Here is a 22,799-nt window from a genome sequence, read left to right as displayed (position 1 = left end):
ATCAAAGAACTAGTCATTTCCATCTTTCTTAATGCGCTTGACTGAAGTGCACCAAAGAAAGGAAGAAAAAATAACCCACACTTGGATGCTGTAAAGCTGCCAGGGAGAATAGATCCCATTTCAAAATCTTCCTATGATGCTGGTCTAAAAGTTTCTCCTGAGACAGAAATAAGGCGAACGTAACAATCCCTTTGATATCAAGTCCAAAAGCACTGGAGTTACAATGTAGTTAAAATAAAGAGGTCCTTGGTTTCAGAAATCTTTAATACCCTGGGGAGACTAGGGTGTGACTACTTCTTGTTCTCTTTTATAATCAGCCCATGTCTGCAAACCAGATTGACCGTTGCCGGTCAAAAGGTCATAGTTCAACAGAAACAGTCCAAAAAGTGGGCTTGACAACTTATTTTAACTAATGGGTCCACAGATGATGAGACCCGCCCCCACCCCCAAATCTGTGAGAATAGACATCACCAATGCCTTATTAGTACATTGTTGGGAAATTTAAAAAAAACACCACCACCACCGTGACACAAAAGTATCAGTGAAGAAGACAAGGTAACACCTAGAGGAATGAAGTTGTTCAGAAGATCCCAATTCATCTTTGCCTAGAAACATGGCACACGTCATCAGGAGATACTCATCCTGGTCCCCAAAACATTTTTCTACGTCCAGCCTAGGTTTCTGAAGAGAATAAGCTCTCTGTAGGAAAAAACAGAAAACTAAAACTCACTGAAATTTTCTGTGGCTCAAAGTTCTAGTGAGAAGTATGTTAAAGTACAGAACATGTGTAAGTCATCCTAAGTTGCCTCAAAACCGATGATTACATCCACGTAAGAGCATGTGTGCCTACAAGGCTGCACAAAGTTGAAAGTGTGACGGAGGAAACTCAAGTTACTGGAGACCAACCTTGTGACACCCTGGGGCACCTGGAGGTCTGTTCCCAGAAAAGCAGGCGGAGACACAACCCTGAAGCAGAGAAGCAACTTCTAATGAAAACTGCCGAAGTGCTTAAAGTTCTCAAAGATGGTCTCTGGTCAACTCTCATTGGTGGACACCATGAAAGGTCATTGAAAAAAATACGCCTTTTTATTCACTTAGGGCACTTACTGCCTGCCAGTAATTAAACGTTGAGAGGCACGGGCAAAACAATGTAAAAATGAAAAAAAAAAAGACACAGAGTAGGAGGGGAGGGACGAGGCCAGGTCTGGTATTTGTTGAAAGCTGAGGAAGTGCTGGACGGGCTACTTCCCAGCAGCTGTGCAAGGCAGGGGAAACGAGACCACGAGACCACGCGCACCCGTGAAGGGGTGCACCGGGAAAGCTTTCCAACTGTTGGACCCTGGCTGTTTCTTGTCTTTTCTAATAAGCATTTGGGCTTCTCTAAGTAGCCCCTGAGGAACGAGGGGGTGGAGGTGTGTGGTGCAGGCCTGGCCTCACCTGAAACACAGGACAGCTGCAGGCCGTTTCCTGAGTCTCAATATTCAGAGCTAAGTCTCACCGTTTAACAGATAGGAATTTTCTTTCTTTCTTTTTTTTTTTTTGCGGTACGCGGGCCTCTCACTGTTGTGGCCTCTCCCGTTATGGAGCACAGGCTCCGGACGCGCAGGCTCAGCGGCCATGGCTCACGGGCCCAGCCACTCCGCGGCACGTGGGATCTTCCCGGACCGGGGCACGAACCCGTGTCCCCTGCATCGGCAGGCGGACTCTCAACCACTGCGCCACCAGGGAAGCCCCAGATAGGAATTTTAAAGCATTTTTTCCTAAACAGTGTCTTACAGAGTAGAATCCATAGAAAATTTTAAGAAAAGACATAAAACCAGAGAAATCCTATTTTGCTACGCAGGCTGCTCTGAGCTTGACCCCAGAACCTTGGAGATCCAAGGGACTCATTCAGAGCTATGACCTGGCTCCTTGACCCGCATATGCCGAGGAGCCGGCAGATGCGGGAGCCATCGGCCTGGCCTGGGAGTCAAGAGCTGCACCGGGGGCTGTGGGAGAAATAGAATTGGGGGAGGGGTGGCAGTAGCAGCCAGCAGAGGAGACCCCTTCATCCCCCAGCCCTCCTCACAGGCATCTGCAGTGAGGTCCTGACTAGCAGTGGCATCCAAGAAGGACATTTTAGCTAGACTTATAAACTTATTTTCTAGGGGAAAAAAAAAAAAAAGCACTCAAATTAACTAGACTGTAAGAGTTCCTCAAAAGCTTTTATTCTTTTTTTTTTTTTTTTTTTGACCAGCACACTGCCTGGTACACACTGCCAAGGAGGCGTTCAAAAAAAAAAAAAAAACGTTTTTTCTTAAACAGGCAATTTATAACACTGGGAAAACTTCATTTCAGTGTTTCAGAAAACATGATTATTCCTGGAAAGAGTTTATTCCTCTACGACTCTGGAGAACAGAGGTTTTGTCCTAATTTTTATAAGCCACCTCAGACAGACAGTGGAATAATCTGGATTAACATTTAAGTGTTTGGAAGGCAGTTAAAAACTCTAAAGAAATCCAAGAGTTGTCCGCCTGGGGCAGTGTTGCAGTACTCGGAGGACACAGAAAATGTCTCTGTGTCCCTCCTTGACCTGGGACCTGCAGGACAGCTCCCCTGCTTGATTCCTACAAGTCTTCCTGCAGAAGGCAGATCAACAGAGAGGGACGGTGAACTTCTCCGACCGGCCCAGGCCTCATGCAGCAGCATGGCCCAACCAGTCCCAGTGGTTTAGCTACCCAGCACGTCACCCTGGAAGTGCTTCCGACATCTGTCCCACCAAACAGACTAACAGAGAACCAGAGTCAGGCATTCAGGGCTGTCATCAAAGGAGTCGCCTCCCTTCTTCCACATAATGACCTGGGATTCTATGTGCAGTAGACATGAACAGAGTTTTTACAAATTAAATAACTTTCTTAAAATACAATAAAACATCATTACATACAATTCTCTTTGGAAAGTCTTTCCCATTCTCAAAATTAACTTACAAAATTTTGTGCAAAAACACTGGCTTCAAATAAATAGGGAAAAAAAGTGGGAAGAGCAGAACTTTTTGTATTGTTTTTGTTTTTTAAATTAAAAGTTAAAAAACACCAGCTGCACTTCAAAGTTCTTGCAGGACGCGTCAAGAAGGCTGTGAAAAACAGCCCTCCTGGTCAGAACTGCATTTTCAAGTGAGGTTTTCTGGGTTCAAAATTCACAATGGATGCCTCCGCTGAGATCCCTCACCACGCCCTCTCTGACCAGCTTCAGGAGGAACCCCGTCTCTGTGGTCACATTGTGCATGGTCTGAAAGTTCATGGCAGCCATACAGAGATTGTCAAAGTAGTGCAAAGGTGTTCTGGGTTGGCTGAGGTCATAGCCAAAGCCTGCCAAACTGACTTCATCGCACAGATGCGTGGCTAAGACAACGGCAATGACACCAATCGTGGGGACGTTCTGGAAAGGAGAAAAGACAAAAAAAAAAAAAAGGTCTTAGCACAAGTCGCTGCTTTACAGGTAGGCTACATGCCATGCAAAGTGATGAAAGTGGCACTGGGGGCTGCAATTTTATACGTCACACAATTTCAAATATCACCCAATTCTAAAGTCTGACTTGCCATCCAGGTCAGGAATCTAGACTCTAAATCATGGTCTGTGATGTGAATTATTTTAACACACAGCAAGGGGCAGCCTGGCAGGTCCTGCTGCACCAAGCTAAAAGGTATTCTTTCTAAAACTTCCACCCACCGGTCCTGCACAGAATGACCATAATAGCAAGACTAACCCATTTCCTCTCTCATGCGACAAACGTCTACAAGGTCTGCTCTGGGACAAGTGGCCACAGCCCTTCTCCGGACATGGTTTGGGAACCCGTCCCGTCCTGGCTGGCTCCTGTACAGCCTCTGCCTGAGAACAGAGCGGGCTCAGCTCTCGTTGGTGAAGACTGTCTTCACCCCTTACTTGTGAAGACAGTCTTACTGCACCCCTATTTGCCTTTCTGGCAAATAACACCCCCAGGCCATTTTCACACGTCCTGCAGCTCAGCCAGTTTCTGCTGGCTCTCTGTTCAGGCAAGTACATTTTTCGCCTCAAATTACGGGCTTTCACATTTGTTTTTTCCAAAATGTACCCTTGCTGACTTTGGCCTAGAATGCCAGATGTCCAGAATTTTGGATTCTGACTGTATCACCACTCCCTCTTCACGTCCAATATCTTGCCACTTGTAAATCTGGAATTGGTTCTCGGGATCTCCCTCACAGACTTGGGTAAAGACAGCACACAGGGCGGCAGACAGGAATACGGAAAGCCCTGCAGTGCCTAAGCCCTCCTTGGAGACTGCTGCCCATCTAGTACTCGATATTCTCTTGTATCGTCTTTCATGTGCAAATATACCTCCTTGGTTCATCTCAGCCGAGTCTGTGACTTCCATGACCAGCTCTCCTTTTCTGTAAACTGGAACAACAGTGAACCTTTCAGAGTTCAGAGATTAAGGTGGGAATAGCGAACATCCAGGGAACCCATCATTTGATAAAAACTGCTTCCTGCTCCCCAGTGTGTCCTGTCTACCTCTCAAAGCCAACCTCCCTTATTAAAAAGGAACTCAACAGTCATTTTACATGTTTGGAAATAAAAACCAAGGGAAATTGACCCTAAAGAAGCCAGCCTCCTGTTTGGGCTTAGGACTCTAAGGCAGTGCGCCCTGTCTTCTCCACCTGCGGCCAGCTCGGCACACAGCACCTTAGGAGTACCCATCAGTGTCCGTGGAGGAGTATATAGGGGTAATGCATGGAGAGAAACTCAGAAACTATCAAAAGCTCCCCAGAGCACGTTATCTCCAGAACACGTCCCCCAAGAGCAGCCCTCACTGTCCAACAGGCTTCTCTGTCTGCTGGGAGGGCAGATGCATGAGGGAGTTTCTGACGATGTAATTTTAGATCAGAAGCCATCTTCCACGTTACTGTTTTTATCCAAAAGAAGAATACCATTTTGACAATGATAAAAAATAAGCAAATATGCAATTCAAATGATAAATTATAAAGTAGAATGTAAAAGACTCCTATAGACTCACTCTCCAGAGAAGGGCATTCTTCACAGTTTGGTCATTCTTTCCAAGCTTTTTCCTATGCAACTATATATACATTTTTAGTTTTTAAACAAAAACGGGATTAAATAAATGTTCTGCAACTTGATTTTCTTGCTTAATACATTGTGGAGGTGTTTTCATATCCATTAGTTTTTCTTCATCCTCGACAGTCACACGATATTGCATCGACTATACCATAACGTTTAAACAATTCTCTAATGATGAATGTTTAGGCTGTTTTTAGTCCTTTGCTATCAATGCTATGATGAACATCATAGAATAGCCTTGCAGATTTTCTCTAATTTCCTTCTAATAAAATTTTTAGAGTCAAATTGCGGGGTCAAAGACTATTCATATATATATATATTTTTTTTGCGGTACGCGGGCCTCTCACTGCTGTGGCCTCTCCCGCTGCGGAGCACAGGCTCTGGACGCGCAGGCTCAGCGGCCATGGCTCACGGGCCCAGCCGCTCCGCGGCATGTGGGATCCTCCCGGACCGGGGCACGAACCCGTGTCCCCTGCATCAGCAGGCGGACTCTCAACCACTGCGCCACCAGGGAAGCCCAAGACTATTCATGTTTTAAAGTGATATATGTATTGCCAAACCACCATCCGGAAAAAGTGCCAACTTATAATTCTACCTACATTCCTGCCAAACAAGGACATTATCAAGCTTTTAAATCTCTGCTAAGAAAACAGGCAAAAAATGTCACTGTGGCTCTAATTCGCTTTTACTTGATTACTGGTGAAGATGAACATTTTATCATGTATTCCTGGGCTGTACTAATTTCTTCTGTGAAATGTCTGTTCATATCCTTTCCTCATTTCTTTATTGGCTCATCTTTTTCTTTTTGATTTAATAAGATCTCTAAATGCTTTGAGAATATTTACTCTGTGATTTCTATGATAAATTTTCCCCCACTAACTTTGTTTCTGATACCCTTCGCCATTCAGCAATTTCGGATTTCACGTAATTAAATCTGTCCATTTTTTAAAGGTTATTTTTAAAATAAAATCGACCTGCAAGCCAACAAATGAGCATCTGCCTGTGTTTAAAAAAAATACTATGGAATCTAATAAAGAAACGGGGCAGTTTAAAAGATACAGAAATCTAAGTGCACTTATAGTGAAACCTCTTTATAACTTAGTTTAAGAATCTTGCCAAAGTATGTTGTCTTTTTTATAAAATTGTTTTGTTAAAAGTGATGCCAACAGGTTAAAAGTTGTAAGCCCACATTCCGGAGGAACCCATGTGCTCTGTGTGGGAGAGCCCAGCTAAAGCCAATCAGAGACCCGACAGTCACTGGTCGGGGGTAGGGCTGCTCTCCTATGAGAGGGAAAACACATCACGGGTTCTGGACACGTTCCTGCAGTGGGCAGAAACTACATGGCCCTCCTGGGCTCCCCATGGATGGAAAGGCCAGAGCCCTGGAGGAAAACAGCGGACTGCGAAGGGAACAGCTTCCACTATGTGAACCATTTCACCCGAGCTGGGTGTTCAAGCCTGAAGTTGGAGCCAGAGTTGGATTTAGCTCTTACTGATCGCAGTGAAGAACTAGGTTTTTGTTTTTAAGGAGACTATTCAGGTATTTGTTTTCCTTAACAAGCACAGGATTCTTCCTTTAAAATTTACACAGTTGTGTTAAAGCATCTTTTTTATTAGAATTTGATTCAAAGGGCAAATAGAAGACCCTGCTCATCTGCCTATTGGATGAGGACCCCTGAGTCTAGCTCCATTTGCAAATTGCACCCTGGACCAGCCCCATTTCCTAGGAGGTATCTCAGGCCCCCAGTGTGGGTAGCAGTCCCCATGTTTCAAAATTCCTTGCTTTTCCTTAAATATAAATGTTTTGCTTAAACCATTTCCACTGCTTTTAAAAAAGTTTTATTTAAAGACACAGGTTTAGCTATTCAGATCATGAAGAAACAGGTAATAAAGGCATCTCCGCCCAGTAGCAACACAGGCTAATTGCAGGTAAAGAACCTACCGCAGTGAACAGCCTATAGCACCAAGGTTCTCAGAGCAGGCTGAAAAATAAAAATCACCCAGGGAACTCTGAAAATCCCAACGTACAGACCACAACACAGACAGATTAAATCAGAACGTCTGGGGTGGGATCCAGGCATCAACTGAAAAGCACTGCTCTCACCTATAAAGTGAGGATAAACGTCAATTTTCACCCAAGTGGCCTGTAGAGTTAAAATGTAAAGAACTTTCTGATCACCGAAGTTCCTTTCAGTGTCCTGCAGCTAATTATATGGAATCCTGGAGTAAGAATACCTTAAATAATATCTCAGTGACCGAAGTGCTAACGTGCCGACTGTACTAGTCAGATGAGCCACCAGGAGTGGGGGGATCAATCAGTGGGGAGCCCTAAGGTGAAGATGTAGAGAGGGAAAAACACATGGAACATCTAATCAATGACTAGGTTTCACCCCCGGAAGATGCTTCTGGGTATACAGCTGAGCCTAAGTGAAAGCTGTATAGGTGCCTCCTTTCCAACACAGAGAAGAACAGTTAAGTTTCAGTAGCGACAAAAATACCTTATCTCGGCCCCAGAACCTTGACTGAGGCTCTGAGTATCGAAGGATGTCAAAGGCAGTCTCTTTGATGATAACCGGATTCAAAATCCTGAACTGTTTTGGCTGGAGTGGGATTTTTTCCGCCACCTGCTTCCAAAAGAAGAGTCGCACCCAAAACGGCTAAGGAAAGAAAGCAAGCGATCGTTAGGGGGATTTAATCAAGTCATCTTATCAGTGGAGCGGGCAGAGCGCATCCCCTGCTAATGAGGCCAGAACCGTGGGTGTGGCCCCTTGTGGGTTTGTAGGCTGCATTCTGTGGCCAAGTCACAGATCTATGCAAATCCAGTACCTCAACTCAGGCAAGCAACTCTAAGGATCTGATCTATGAAGGTGGCACTGGACAAGGAAAGGAACTGCAGAAGCAGCTCTTATTGATTTGGGGAAGAAATTCTTCAGGTAATGACCTGAGAGAGTCAGCCTTTTTAGGATCCAAAGCCACCATTTTGCCCAGGGAAAACCAAGCAAACAGATCCAATTCGAGGGTATGAAGTGTTCTGGGTGCCCCTCCTGTGCTCAGGCCCCCACCACGCACCCCCTTCTCCACTTACTCCACTTCCTAGTCCTGTGATGTCTCTTGGTAACTGACTGTAAGTCATTTCGTATGTGCTTCATCTTTCAACTAGAACAACTACCCAAGAGAAAATCCAGAGGACCACAGTAACCTGTACGGAATCGAGCTTTGGAGATACAAATTCTCCAGCACGTGAAGCTTCTGTGAAAGGTCTGATATGTCCTGTTAACTTTACAGTCAGCTGGTTTGTGCAAGTGCATATAAACGCACACACACTGCTTAACAACATAATGTGGGGGGCTGGGGGACTATAAAGTAAGGTGAGAGATTATTGTAAAGACAAAGAAAAGGAATATGACCAAGTTGGGGCCATCTCCTCCACATCTGCCCCTCTGGAACGCCGTGAATTGACTCCAGCGAGAACACCACCAGGCGTTTCCCCGGTGGCGCACTGCATAAGACGCCGCGCTCCCCATGCGGGGGGCCCGGGTTCTATCCCTGGTCAGGGAACTAGATCCCACAGGCATGCCGCAACTAAGAGTTTGCATGCCGCAACTAAGGAGCCCGCCTGCCACAACTAACACCCAGCGCGGCCAAATAAATAAACATTAAAAAAAGGAAAAAAAAAAGAACACCACCAAAGCATTTTTGGAGAATCTCTTTGAAAATACTCTTCGGAGAATTTATGTATCTTCTTCTGAATTGCCTCAATAATGGTTTATACTCATGCACATAAAACTAATTTCTGAAAATAGTCAGAAGCCATGTAAATTCATGTCTGGTGAATGAGGTGGGTGGCCAACCTCAATGATAGCCATTTTGGTCCCAAGCTTGTTATTTCCACTAAGTAATGATCCCAGTTTCCACATGTGACTCAGTCAAGTTCTGAAAGCAATTTCCAGGGGAAGTTCTGAGGGGCTTCTACAAAGGGAGTGTTTATTTGAAAGCATGTGTGTTAGTTTAAAAATAAAAACCTGTTAATTCCAATCAGAGGCCCCTTCGCTTTTTACGGAGGCATATCTGATGGCTGAATTTCTAGTGCTTACCAGGGTTTCATTTTTGACCATCGCCTGAAGCCAGTTGAAGTCAACACTTTTAAATAAAACAGCAACAAACAAGTCATTGGAATAATATTCAAGGTCAGACAGTGGTGCACCCTCCGGATAAGTCATCCTTATAGTAGTTTTATTTCCAACATGCTCTGAATATCCTTCAACCGGTGCACTGTTTAACCTATTTAAGTAAAAAGGACAAAGACAAACTGACATTAACCACTTTAACACATGCCAAATTCCTGCAGCGTGTTTTCCACATTTTTTTAGGACTGGGAACGAGGGTGTGGTTGGGGGGTAGGGCACCCCTCCCAGCAGCCCTGTCATCCCTCAGCTCTGCCCTTTCCAGGTGCTTGATGAACGCAGTCTTCAGTCTGCAAGAGACTCCCGTATCCAATTTCTGAATGACAAGCAATTCCATCTAGTCCTGCCACTTTAAGCCAACCCAAACACATTACACTCTGGGCACTAGTAATGTTTCCTTGAAAGCTTCCCATTGTGCTTAGATATTAGTGGTTCTTGCCAGAATTTCAAAAAGGGAATCAAAAAAGAAAACCTAAAAACCGGGGAAAGGCAGACACAAACCATAGTTATATATAGACAGGGTTGGGCCCGAGAAGGGCACTGGGTCCAAGTGCAACCTGGTCTTAAATTAAAGCAGGAATTTGGGGCACTCAGAACCGTTAGATCAATGAAGGCTTTGCCGGGGTGGATGCTCTGGGGAAAATGCTAAGAATTCTTCCCAAAGCAGTACCACTCACACAGGTACACAGTTTTGAAATCTCAAAAAAAGTCTGTTTGGTTCTTTCCCTGTATTATCACACCTGTACAAACCTTTCTTTTCTATTCCACCGTCACTTCCTCTTCCAGAACTCAGATACCTAACTCCTGGATTATTAAAAGCTATTATTAGGGCTTCCCTGGTGGCGCAGTGGTTGGGAGTCCGCCTGCCAATGCAGGGGACACGGGTTAGTGCCCGGATCCCGGAGGATCCCACATGCCGCGGAGCGGCTGAGCCCGTGGGCCATGGCTGCTGAGCCTGCGCATCCGGAGCCTGTGCTCCGCAACGGGAGAGACCACAGCAGTGAGAGGCCCGCGTACCGCAAAAAAAAAAAAAAAAAAAAAAAAGCTATTATTAGACATGACAACTAAATGCACGGCATGATCCTGGATGAGGAATTTTCTTTTTCTTTTCCTTTCTTTATATTTTATTACTTATTTATTTTTGGCTGCATTTTTTTTGGTCTTCGTTGCAGCACACGGGCTTTCTCTAGTTGTGGCGAGCAGGGGCTACTCTTCGTTGCGGTGCACGAGCTTCTCATTGCGGTGGCTTCTCTTGCTGTGGAGCAAGGGCTCTAGGTGAGCAGGCTTCAGTAGCTGTGGCACGTGGGCTCAGTAGCTGTGGTGCATGGGCTTAGTTGCTCCGTGGCATGTGGGATCTTCCTGGACCAGGGCTTGAACCCGTGTCCCCTGCCTTGGAGGTGGATTCTTAACCACTGTGCCACCAGGGAAGCCCTCTTTTCCTTTCTTTTTAAATAATGGACACGACTGGAATAACTGGTGAAGTCTGAATAAGGACTGTAGCTAAGGTCTGTACTGCATCAGTGTTAATTCCGTAATTCTGAATATCGTCATGCGGTTCTATAAGAGAATGTCCTTGTTCTTAAGAAACGCACACTGAAGTATTTAGGGGTAAAGAAGGAGTTTGAGATGTGTAACTAACTCTTAAAGGGTTCAGAAAAGAATAATAGTATATAAAGAGAGAAAATTATAAAGCCAGTGTGATACAGCGTTATCAACTGAGGAATCTGGGAAAAGGGTGAATGGGAGTTCTTTGTACTACTCTTGCAACTTTCCTGTTAAGTTCAGAATTGCTTTAAACCTAAAAGTTACCCCAGGGCGGGAGAGGTAAATTGGGAGACTAGGATTGACATATACATACTACGATATATAAAACAGGTAACTAATAGGGACCGACTGTATAGCACAGGGAACTCTACTCAATACTCTGTAATGACCTATATGGGAAAAGAATCTAAAAAAGAGTGGAGATATATATATATATATATACACACACACAGCTGATTCACTTTTCTGTACAGCAGAAACTATCACGGCATTGTAAATCAACTATACTCCAATAAATATTAATTTTAAAAATAAATAAATAAAATAGGGCTTCCCTGGTGGCGCAGTGGTTGAGAGTCCGCCTGCCGATGCAGGGGACACGGGTTCGTGAGCCGGTCCGGGAAGATCCCACATGCCGCGGAGCGGCTGGGCCCGTGAGCCATGGCCGCTGAGCCTGCGCGTCCGGAGCCTGTGCTCCGCAGCGGGAGAGGCCACAACAGTGAGAGGCCCGCGTACCGCAAAAAAAATAAATAAATAAATAAAAAATAAAATAAAATAAAATAAAAGTTACCCCAAAAAAGTTTTTCAACTGATCTCCATCATAATCAGTCTAAGTCCCCTTCCTGGGTCCCCAGTGCTCCGTGTCCCCCAGTGCCTGTGCCTGAAGTCCATGCTGTCCAGCCTGGCCTCACCATCACTGGGCATTGAGCCACCTGTCCAGCCCCCTTTCCCTCTCCCAGGTCCTCGTTCCTCCTGCCAGGTAAGCTTCCCCATCCAGATCTCCTGGCCACCTCCTTCCTAAAGGGCTAAATGCCACCATTCTTCAAGGTCAGCTCAAGGCCGCCCTTCTCTTCCACTGCATCTCTCCTCTGGACCGGAGTGCGCACCCCAGTTTCTTACCTCTTCTCCTCCCGTATATCGGTCACACACCATTAGAAGGGCATATGGGGTCCTGTCTGCCTCCCCCAGTGCTGCCTGTGCACAGCTGATCATTCAGCTGCTTACATAGAGTCAGGGTGAGGTTCTGGAAGCCTCAAAACCCTGCATTCGGAATGCTAGGCTCTGGCCTGGACTCTGTGCCCTACAGTGTCTCTGTGTCCTCATGCCTGACACTGGCTAAGGGGATGGCTTCACTATGGAACGAGAACATCCAGGGCACGTGACAGTGTCGGGCACACAGGAAGCACCCAGAGAAAGGAAGCAGTTCCCTCCTCCTTCACCCCACCAAAGCCCACAACCCCACTCCCACACCCTCACTTCCCACCTTTCACCTGAAAACGTAGTTCTTGTTTCTTCTATCTCTTGGCCCTTACAAAAGTCTGGTTCTTTCCTACAAACATCTTACACCCCGTGTCCTTTCCTCCTTAGCTTCCTACACATTCTCCCAAAATAGCTGCTAACATGTACTGAGCATCTACCCAATTCTGACACTGTTCCAAGTGCTTTACATCTAGATGTGAACTCGTTTTGTTTTCACAGTCACCCTGTAAGGTCTGTGCCATCACTGCCCCCATTTACAGATGAGGAAACGGAGGCACAGGACAGCGAGGAAACGGAGGCACAGGACAGCGAGGAAACGGAGGCACAGGACAGCGAGGAAACGGAGGCACAGGACAGCGAGGAAACGGAGGCACAGGACAGCGAGGAAACGGAGGCACAGGACAGCGAGGAAACTTGCCCGAGGTCACAGCTACTGGGGCTAAAGGCATTATGGGGATCTAGCACCACTTTCAGGCTCAGAATATCTGAGATGGATCTTGTCATCCTCCCTCACTAGCCAGAGATTTTCCTCAACTTCTCCGTTTCTGACAGCGGTCCCACTAACGTCTCAGACCCCAGACTAGAAACCTTGGCGTCCCCTGACGTGACTGTCAAACTATCAGAAACTCCTGTAATGTAGGATGACTGCCTATTGCCTGTTATGTGGCTTTCAAACACCTCTGTGTGCTTTCTGGTCCCAACCGGTACCACCTTCCAGGGCTCACCTACCCCAACCCCCACTCCCAGAAGCCAGGCGTCCCACGGACTCAAGCTCCCTGCACTGCCTCCTCCTCTGGGCCCTGCCTAGCACAGCCTTCCACCTTTGCTGGCTTATCTGAATCTACCGATCCTTCCAACCTTCACCTCCTCTGAAAGGGTTTTTACCAAAATTAGGGTCAGTACTGCACAGTTTGGGGCGTCCAATCCTTTCATGTCTTTGTTTCCACTTCTCAAACAGTGAGTCCCCTGCAGGCAGGGACATGTAGGGCTGCCTGGGTCCCTCCTGTTTTTGGTGCTGCCCTGACCCACAGCAGAGAACTAAAGTCCAGAGGGGAGAGGATGGTCTGAAAGCCAACGTACCTTATCACAACATCAAACTGGTTCAGGGCCCGGCCCAGCTCTAGCCCGTGGAGGATTCCACCACTTCCAATGACCACACAACGCCTGCAGCTCTTGGCTTTCAAGTGTGCAGGAAAGTCATGCTTGGGCAAGAGTTCCAAGAGGCTCTGGACTTTCTCGGAGAACTTGCGGAATCCGAAAGGAGGGTCGTACTTGTACTCGGCCTCGCTCCCTGCGGGGGCCTTCGTCACGAAAGGTGGCAGGTCCGAGGTGTACCTGTGCCTGAAGAGCTGCACCATCGACCTCTTGGCGAACTGGGGCCGGCATTCCTTCTGCAGGACTTCCTGGGCATATTGCTGGGCTCTCTGGAATGAAGCACACAGGCCTGAGCTTCAAAGGCTCTCAGGCATCATAAATATACTCTGACAGGTGACACTTTGTCCTGCGATGTTTGGTGTAGCTCCCTTGTGGATGACTGTCTTGTAACACAAAACGTCTGCTTTAGGGGGCTTCCCTGGTGGCGCAGTGGTTAAGAATCCACCTGCCGACGCAGGGGACACGGGTTCGAGCCCTGGTCCGGGAAGATCCCACATGCTGCAGGGCAACTAAGCCCGTGCGCCACAACTACTGATCCTGTGCTCTAGGGTCCTTGATCCACAACTACTGAGCCCACGCGCCACAACTACGGAGCCCACACGGCACAACTACCGAAGCCCGCGCGCCTAGAGCCCGTGCTCTGCAACCAGAGGAGCCACTGCAATAAGAAGACCTCGCACCGCAATGAAGAGTAGTCCCCCTCTAGCCCGCGCGCAGCAACAAAGACCCAACGCAGCCAAAAGCAAATAAATAAAATAAATAAATTTTAAAAAACAACAACAAAAATCTGCTTTAAAGAGTTAATTTATGCTAGAAACTTGAGGGGGAAACATGGGAGAAGCACATGACAAGGAGACAAACTCAACAAGGGTATTTATTTCACGGCACAAGTAGAACAGGAAGGACCCCCACCTCCTACCCTCCCAGCCTAAGCTGTTCAAATAAATTCGGGGTGTTCAAATAAATTTTGAACAAGATTTAAACAAATCTGAACAAATTTTCAAATAAATTTTGAACAATTAAATTTTGAAGAAATTTTGAGGTGTTTAAGCTGTTCAAATTTGAGGTGTTTAAGATTTCATGTTTCATAAAATCCTGACATGGGAATTCCCTGGTGGTCCAGTGGTTAGGACTCTGTGCTTCCAATGCCGAAGGCCTGGGTTCGATCCCTGGTCGGGGAACTAAGATCCCGCAAATCGCGTGGTGTGGCCACACACACACACACAAATCCTTACATGCGCTACAACGTGGATGAATCTTGAGGACATTATACTCAGTGAAATAAGCCAGCCGCAAAAAGACAAATACTGTAGGACTCCATTTATAGACGGTATCTAACAGTCAAATTCGCAGAAATAGGAAGAACAGTAGTTACCAGGGGCTGAGGGGGAGGGGAAATGGGGAACTGCTGTTTAATGGGTAGAGTTTCAGTTCTGCAAGATGAAAACGTTCCAGAAATCTGTTTCACAACAATGTGAATATACTTAACAGGGCCAAACTATGCATTTAAAAATAATGAAGACGGTAAATTTTATGTGGGTTTCTTTTTTAAACACAATTAAAAAAAAATGATTTCCGGGACTTTACTGGCGGTCCTGTGGTTAAGACTCCGAGCTCCCAATGCAGGGGGCATGGGTTTAACCCCTGGTCAGGGAACTAAGATCCCACATGCTGTGCAGCACAGCCAAAAGAGAAAAAGATTTCCTATTTCAGGTTCCTGTCTAGTTGGATGAGAAACAGGCTTATTTATCAGAGGGAGTAATGAGCTTCACACAGTCTGGAATGGGAACCAGGTGTAACCTGCCACGGTGTCCGGTCAACAAAGAAGTTTCCTTGGTTTTGTATACCATCTTCCCTGCACGTTAATATTTTGCAACAACAAGAAATGACTGTTGAAGGCCAAGTACACTAGCCCGGCTGAACACAGCAAGACACGGAGAGACAAGGGACAGACATCCACTTGCCCCCCAGTCTGCCCCTGGGCTCAGTCTGGCCAAATGCTGCCTCGGGATCATCTGGCAGCATCACTGAGCTTTCTGTCCTCATTGCCACGTGCAGCAGTCTTGGCCCTACCGTATCCCTCCTCCCACCAAGCTGCGTGTGCGTGCGTGTGTGCGCGTGTGTGTGCGTGTGTGTGTGTGTGTGTTCCTCTATTTTATTTGCTGGGATATTTATTTTTAGGATATGTCTTTTGAACTGTGTCAGTACTATTATGAGGATTATTATTGCCATATACAGTTTTAAATGTTTGTCTCAACTATGTTTTTCCTCGAAGTCTTGTCTGATTTTTGTATAATAAAATTTTTGTGGAAATAATAATCTTACTGCAGGAGAACCCCACTCCCTTTTCTTTAAATTACAGCTTCAGAAAGTTCTTAGTACTGGGAAGAGCACGCCGTCTACATCTTAAGAGTCTGGCCCCATGTCTGAAGAAGGGAATGGATTTTCTTTGAGCCTCAGAAGATGCCGCAGACACGACATAAGGTCACTGTCTGAGGTCACCGGCACGACACCTAGGACACCTCGCAAGACGGTCCTGAGCTTTGTGGGTTGCAGGTGGCACACCCAGGAAGAGGGCTGAGCTGGCAGGCTCACGTCGCCTCATCACCTCCCAAACCCCTACAATCCCAGCCTCTGCCCACAGAGAGCAGGTGACAAACACCACCACTGATACCTCGCGAATTAGCATCTTCGCGAGGAAATCGGTCGTAACCCAGAACAGCCCCTGCGTGGAGGGCTCGCCCTGACCGGGCCTCCAGGTTGGTGACACTCTGCACCTACAGGCACTTAATGCCCAACTGGGGGGCAGGGCAAGCAGAGGAGCCACATGTACCATCCATACTTGTCTCTACACCCCGGGCCTGAGGGTTGTGAACAAGTTTTTAGAGAACAAAAGGTCTAATTCTTCACTATGGAAGGACATCCCAAGCATCTTGTTTTACAAATCTCCTGGGATAGAAATGAACATCCGAGAAGCGCCAAGAGACAGAAGCTTAGTGACTGACTCAGGACTGGAGAGAGGGGTTAGGTGATGGAGCCGGACACCGGAGCACGACTCTCTTGGGCGCCAAATGTTCTAGTCTCATTTGGAAGGAGTGACATTTCATTCCATTTCCATTCTGGCAAAGAGTTCCATCTCAGGCTTCAGACTTAATTTTCTAGACTGTGGAAAGAGCATCTTCTGATGGTGACCCCTCCCGTCCCTCCGCAGGTGCAGTCAATCAATCCCAGGGACAATGTTCTAAATGCCACTGGAAATGGCCAAAGCCACAGCGATTCCTTTCCTTCTCTTGTTTCAACTTGTTTAAACATGTAACACGCCCCATAAGTGGCTCAGCCTCCCTCCTTCCTCTTTCAGGTTTCAAAGCTCAGAAGAAAAATGCCTTGGGAGGACAGCTCGCCTCGTGGAGCTGCGGTCATGACCGCAAGCATCTCGACCTTCCTCTTCTCCACTGCAGACAGTGCCAAGCCTGGGAGCCGGAGCAGGCTGGAGAGGAAGGACGCAGTGGGGTCCGGATGGCATCCGTCTCGGATGAGAACCACTGGGAACCAGAGGACTGGTGACCTCCCCAAAGATACAGGAACCCCTCTTCTCACAAATGGAGGCATGGACACAAGAGCTTCATTTCTTGAAAGGCTTAAAGGCTGAGCTTGCTGGCTGCCCACAACTGAGAATAAACAGACATCAGGCAGTTTCAGTTGTCACTGATGTGGTGATGTACCACGGAAAACCACAATGTGAGAATCCCCTGAAGGATGTTAAACCACAATGTGAGAATCCCCTGAAGGATACTAAAAAACGAATTTTCCTCAGTAAAAATCTCCATTTTCATTTCTACCCCATAATTTTTAGGACAACTCTTCTCAGAAATATAGGTAAGTGGCATAATTCTTAGTAAAAGGCAATGTGTTCTTTTATTTATTGATTTAAACCCAGGACAGGGCACAGCATGTGGGATGAAGGAGAGTTTGGGGCCTGGGGCTGACTGGACCTGGGTAGGAGCCCAACTCCGCCACGGACCGCATGAACCGAGGGTATGACTTATGCAACGACACTTTCATTTCCACGTTTGTAAACTCTGCTTTAACTTCCATGAGTCAGCTGTCTGTAACTTTTACCGGTTAAAAGCAGAAAAATCTGAATAAACAAGTCACAGAGGGAACAGCACAGTAAAATCTCAGCCGATCAATGGTTGCCTCGGGCTGGTAGTTGAGGGTAGCGATTGACCACAGAAGGGGTGAGAGGGAATCTAACTTGTGTGCTGAAATGTTCTAAATAGGATTGTGGTGATGGTGTACATTTAACTGTAAATCTACTAACACTCCTCCAACCGGATGCTTCAAAGGTGGAAGTCTTCTGTACGTACATTTTACCACAATACACGGTTAAGAAGAAAACCATCAGACGATCTGGATCTAGACCCCGTTTCGGATCTCTTTATCAGTAGTGTACACTTGGTTAAAGCATGAACTTGAAGGCTTTTCAAGGCTTCAGTTTCCTCACCTGTATGAGACCACTGAAGGATGGTCTGGGAAAAGCAAGAGCAGGACCCAGGAGAGAAACGGATCGGTTTGGAAGTGCGAGTGTCTGGACTGATTTAACTCAGCCCAGGGTTACTCTGTTTACTTTTTTTTTTTTTTTTGGGCCACACTGCGTTGCTTGCAGGATCGTAGTTCCCCGACCTAGGATCGAACCCGTGCCCCCTGCGCTGGGAACGCGGAGTCTTAACCACTGGGCCGCCAGGGGAGTCCTACTCTGCTGACTTTGGATACGTGAGTGTAGGTCTACGGAGTCACGGTGAAGACGTAAACTTGGCCATGATGAACCACACAGCCCAGGATGCAGTCCCCAGGGCGATGTGTGGTCTTTAGTTCCTGAGAGAAGGCCAAGTTCAAACTGGTGCTACCATGCGGTCTGAACCTAAATTGATGTGAATGTGCTCTTCACACATCTTTTTTTTTTTTTGTGGTACGCAGGCCTCTCACTGTTGTGGCCTCTCCCGTTGCAGAGCACAGGCTCCGGACGCGCAGGCTCAGCGGCCATGGCCCACGGGCCCAGCCGCTCTGCGGCATGTGGGATCCTCCCGGACCGGGGCACGAACCCGTGTCCCCTGCACCAGCAGGCGGACTCCCAACCACTGCGCCACCAGGGAAATCCTTCACACCTTTTAAGTGCAATTTCACATCTGCACCACATTCAAACTATCCAAGCATCCCCGCAGAGACCACTGTTTGTCTTTTTTCACAAATGGCACGTTCAGGGACATCTTTAAATAGAAAATATAAAACCCACAGCAAACATGGCCACACTTCCGCTGTATACATGCAGGCAGAATGCAACCAGGTGTTCAGAGGCCAGCAGGGTTATTGACCTTGCAAGTTGTTGAATGTCATCAACAAAGCTCACAGGGCCCCACTCTCACGACCCTGAGACCCTCTTCTGCTGATACACAGCCACAATCATTCCGATTCGTCCAAACTCTCTTGGTAGTAAGGCTCAATCTCCACCGAAGCCTGGAGGCAGGCTTTTCTTTGTAGAGAGCTCACGCTGAACACCATCTCCCAGCCCTTCATACCCGCCGGCTTGCTGGCTACTTCCTCTATTCTGGGGATTTGAGAGAGGATTTCTCTTCTTGTTTAGGGACGTGTGACCAGATATCAAAGTTAGGAACTGCTCAGTGTGGCATTCAAGGCCTCTCACGCTCTGGCCCTGTCTCATTTTCAGTCTCATATCCTGCTACTCCCCACCCCAAATCCTCAGCAGTATCTAACTCTTGCTGTTCCTCTACTTTGCAAAGCCCGCTGAGACATGGGCTTTCTGCACACGCTGTCACGACCACTGTGAAAAGTAGGGCAATCTGACAGAGTCAATAGTGCTAAAAAGCTACATTTTTTTAAAAAAGTCTCAAGCAATAGAATAAAAGCCACCCCTCATTCCACCACGGTTAGAGCAGGCTTTCACTTTCTACTTTATTAATTTCTGAACGGAGACTTGCACAAACCTGTTTGACTTAACCGTGCCCCCGTTCCTCCTTCTTTCCACACCATTACGGGGGACTTTCTAATTGGAAAAAATAATGATCTTTTTAGAAGTCTTTTGGAAATGGGTTGACGTGGCGGTCACCGTGGGCTACCTCCTGGGTCTCCATTTCCTGTTCCTTCCTCTTCGGGAACCGTAGTGTCCTTCCTTCAGGCAGCCGTCACCCCTTCTCCACGCAGGCAGTGGGGCTTGGGAGGCTGATCTCACTCATCAGGTCCTTCCATCCCCCCATCAGGGACGAGTTAGGAATCCTTACTGGAGCCAGTCGGGACAGGGCACTAGCACCCATGAGAGGCTGTTACTGGCCCAGCAGTGAGCTTAGGTTTAAAACTGGTCCCACCAGCCTAAAGGGGGGGACTCACATGCCATGGTTTAGGGGGAAAGAGAAGGGAGAGTCTGTTTACTGGGGGATATGAAGAGTTGGATAGGAGGTATCTGTCCTATTCCTCAAAGGGATATTAAACTTAATGTACATAACTGAAAGTCCTCAAAGAATTGCCTGTTAAAATTTAACTGTGGATTTTCTGTGCAATCTGGAGTTCAAAGATGAGACACCGTGCGGAGGTTTGAGTAATATCTCTCCTCCCTCTGGAGTTCAATACATATAAGTACATATTCGTTAATGTAAAATGTTATCCCACAATCCCTATCTCCCAAGGGCTTGCCTGGAGGACAAGTGGGGAAGACAAAACAGTTAAAAGTACCACCGTGGTAACTGTCAAGATTAAGGTAGGAGGGGGTTCCTAGAAGACAAGAGGGAAGGGTGATCGGAGAAGGATCTTAGAAAAAGTAACCCCTGAGCTGAGATTTGATGTAAAAGATGAATAACAGAGAGGCAAAGGAAGGGCTCCAGGCAGAGAAGAAAGAATGCAGCAAATACAAACTATTACAGAGAGAATGGATAAACAACAAGGTCCTACTGTAGAGCACAAGGAACTATATTCAATATCCTGTGATAAACCATAATGGAAAATATGAAAAAGAATGAAAAAGAATATATGCGTGTGTGCGCGTGTATATATATAAAATATATAAAACTGAATCACTTTGCCATACAGCGGAAATTAACACAACATTGTAAATCAACTCTACTTCAATAAAATACATTAAAAAAAAACACACAATGCAGCAAAAACACAGAGTAAAGTGCTCAGCAAAGATGCTGGGACAACTGGAAAGCCACAAGCAAAAGAATGAAGCTGGACCCTGACTTCACACCATATATAAAAAGTAGCTCAAAAGTGGATCAAAGGCCTACATATAAGAGCTACAACTAGAAAACTTTTAGAAGGAAACATTAGGCAATGGTTTCTTAGATATGACATCAAAAGCACAAGGAACAAAATGAAAAGTAGATAAAATGGACTTCATCAAAATTAGAAACTTGTGTGCTAAAAATGTTACCATCAAATAAAAGTAAAAAGACCACGCACAGAATGGGAAAAAATAGCTGCAAATCATATATCTGATAAGGAACTGGTATCTAGAATACACAGAGAACACTTAAACAGCTCAATAATAAAAAGACAGGCCAATTAAAAATTGGGCAAAGAATCTGAATAGACATCTCTCCTTAGAAGACCTACAAATGGCCAAAGAGTACATGAAAAGATGGTCAACATCATTAGTTATCAGATCAAAACCATAATGAGGAAGAAGGAAGCTCATTCAGAATAGGAAGAACCCAGCCTACACTTTCCGGCCAGGTACTAGATGATTGCAGTGAAGCACGGAATTCCAGGGCTGGAAGGGATCCCAAGGTCCTTGAGCCACCAACTGTCTGATGCCTGAGTTCTACCCCAAAATAGTTATCCTGGCTTTGGTCAAAGACCTCCAGAGATTCGCCACAAAGGTAGCTCAGTTTTTCCATCTTTGGATGTCGTGGACCATCAAACCCTTCTCCTTGCGGCTTGGCTGTCACCCTTGACCCGAAGTTCTTCCAGTGAGGCCACCGGGGCAGGCCTCTGGCTTGTTGGCAGGAGCTGCCATGTGTCCTGCACTGGTCTTCTCTATGCAAATGTTCCCATCCCTTCAAAGGTTCCTCGGGGACAAGGTCTAGAATCTCTTCTCTGGTCCTTCTCAGAAATCACTAGGGAATTCCCTGGCGATCCAGTGGTGAGGGCTTGGTGCTTTCACTGCTGGGGCCCGGGTTCAATCCTGGGTTGAAGAACTAAGATCCCGCAAGCCACGAGGTGGGGCCAAACAAATTTTAAAAGTCACTAGGAATTCCTTAGGGGAAACTTAAACAGACCACCACTGGCCTATTAATGTAGCTAAAAAGAAAACAGCTGTAGGCCGTCACAGCACAGTTGATGCAGGCAGCGCTGGCCAGGCACGAAAACCACTAAGTTGATTTCACCCAAGGTGTTAGCAAACCACATCTTCTCCATCCATCTCACAAGTACACACAGTGCTCTACTCTTGCACAGAGAGCTCACGTCTCTCCTCAATTAACCCAGACTCGAGAGCAATGATCTCTGTTGTTGGTCAGGAGGTCAACGGCCTGATGAATGAAATGGACAGGACAGAGGGGACGCACAGAGAATGTGGAGAAGTGTAGCAAAGGGACGAGTTCACAGATATCAGCAATCGTATATCACAGTGTCAAGTGTCAGCATTTCAGGGTTTTTCCAGGAGACAAAAAACAGAGACAGGATGTCTGCAAAGTTTATCCAAGCGAGCTGTGGAAGGCCTTGGAATTGAAAGGGATTTGGGAACGTCTGCAAGGCCAGCCGTTCGGGAGGGAAAGCCCGAGCGGACGATGCGGGACCACATCCTGCTCCAGCAGAGAGGAGGGGCTCATGCTGCCGAGATGAACTGAGTCGGCCAACATCCGAGGGGCAGAAACAGCAGGGGAGGAAGGCCCCGTGATCAGCAAGACCCCTGAGACACAAGGGTTCTGCACAGGCCAAGCTGTGCATGTATTAACTACAATACACTCCTTTCATTTACATGTTTATACCTGTCTGTGCTATGAAAAATGTGAGGTACTTCAAAGCATATACAGAAGAGAAACACGTGAATAAAAACCAGGCCTAGAAAAGGAGCTTTGTGCCTACTAGCTTACTGGACTTGGATGACCACCCCACTGCACAGACGCTGTTATCTACACCTCACAGCTGAGGAAACTGGGACTCCAAACGATTCAGTCACTTGCCTCGGGTCTCACTGTTATGAAGTGGCATTTAGATTTGAATCCAGGTCAGAAGTTTGAGCTCTCTCCTCTGCATCATGCCACCTGTAACTTCTGGCTTCCTCTTGGTGGACGCTCCCTACCCCAGCAGAGAGCAGAGTCATCAGGAGAC

General features: G+C 46.7%; 1 protein-coding gene across 3 annotated transcripts in view; it reads right to left on the bottom strand.

Moving 5' to 3' along the window:
- Positions 1–2,203: 2,203 nt before the first annotated feature.
- Positions 2,204–22,799, bottom strand: part of ST3GAL5 (ST3 beta-galactoside alpha-2,3-sialyltransferase 5) — a 50,038-nt gene continuing 29,442 nt past the window's right edge. For 2 of the 3 annotated variants that reach the window (XM_060027417.1, XM_060027418.1), the window contains 4 exons: positions 13,380–13,723; positions 9,186–9,372; positions 7,590–7,748; positions 2,204–3,417 (listed from right to left, as the gene is read on the bottom strand). In XM_060027417.1, the coding sequence (XP_059883400.1) occupies positions 3,169–3,417; positions 7,590–7,748; positions 9,186–9,372; positions 13,380–13,723 (939 nt within the window). In that variant the 3' untranslated portion in view covers positions 2,204–3,168. The remainder of the gene's footprint in view (positions 3,418–7,589; positions 7,749–9,185; positions 9,373–13,379; positions 13,724–22,799) is intronic. The other variant, XM_060027419.1, reaches the window with a different exon arrangement.

Source organism: Delphinus delphis, chromosome 12 (assembly GCF_949987515.2).
Source record: "Delphinus delphis chromosome 12, mDelDel1.2, whole genome shotgun sequence".
NCBI classification, from domain to species: Eukaryota; Metazoa; Chordata; class Mammalia; order Artiodactyla; family Delphinidae; genus Delphinus; species Delphinus delphis.
The sequence above is the reverse complement of the archived record's forward strand: the minus strand, read 5'-3'. Positions and strand labels throughout refer to the sequence as shown.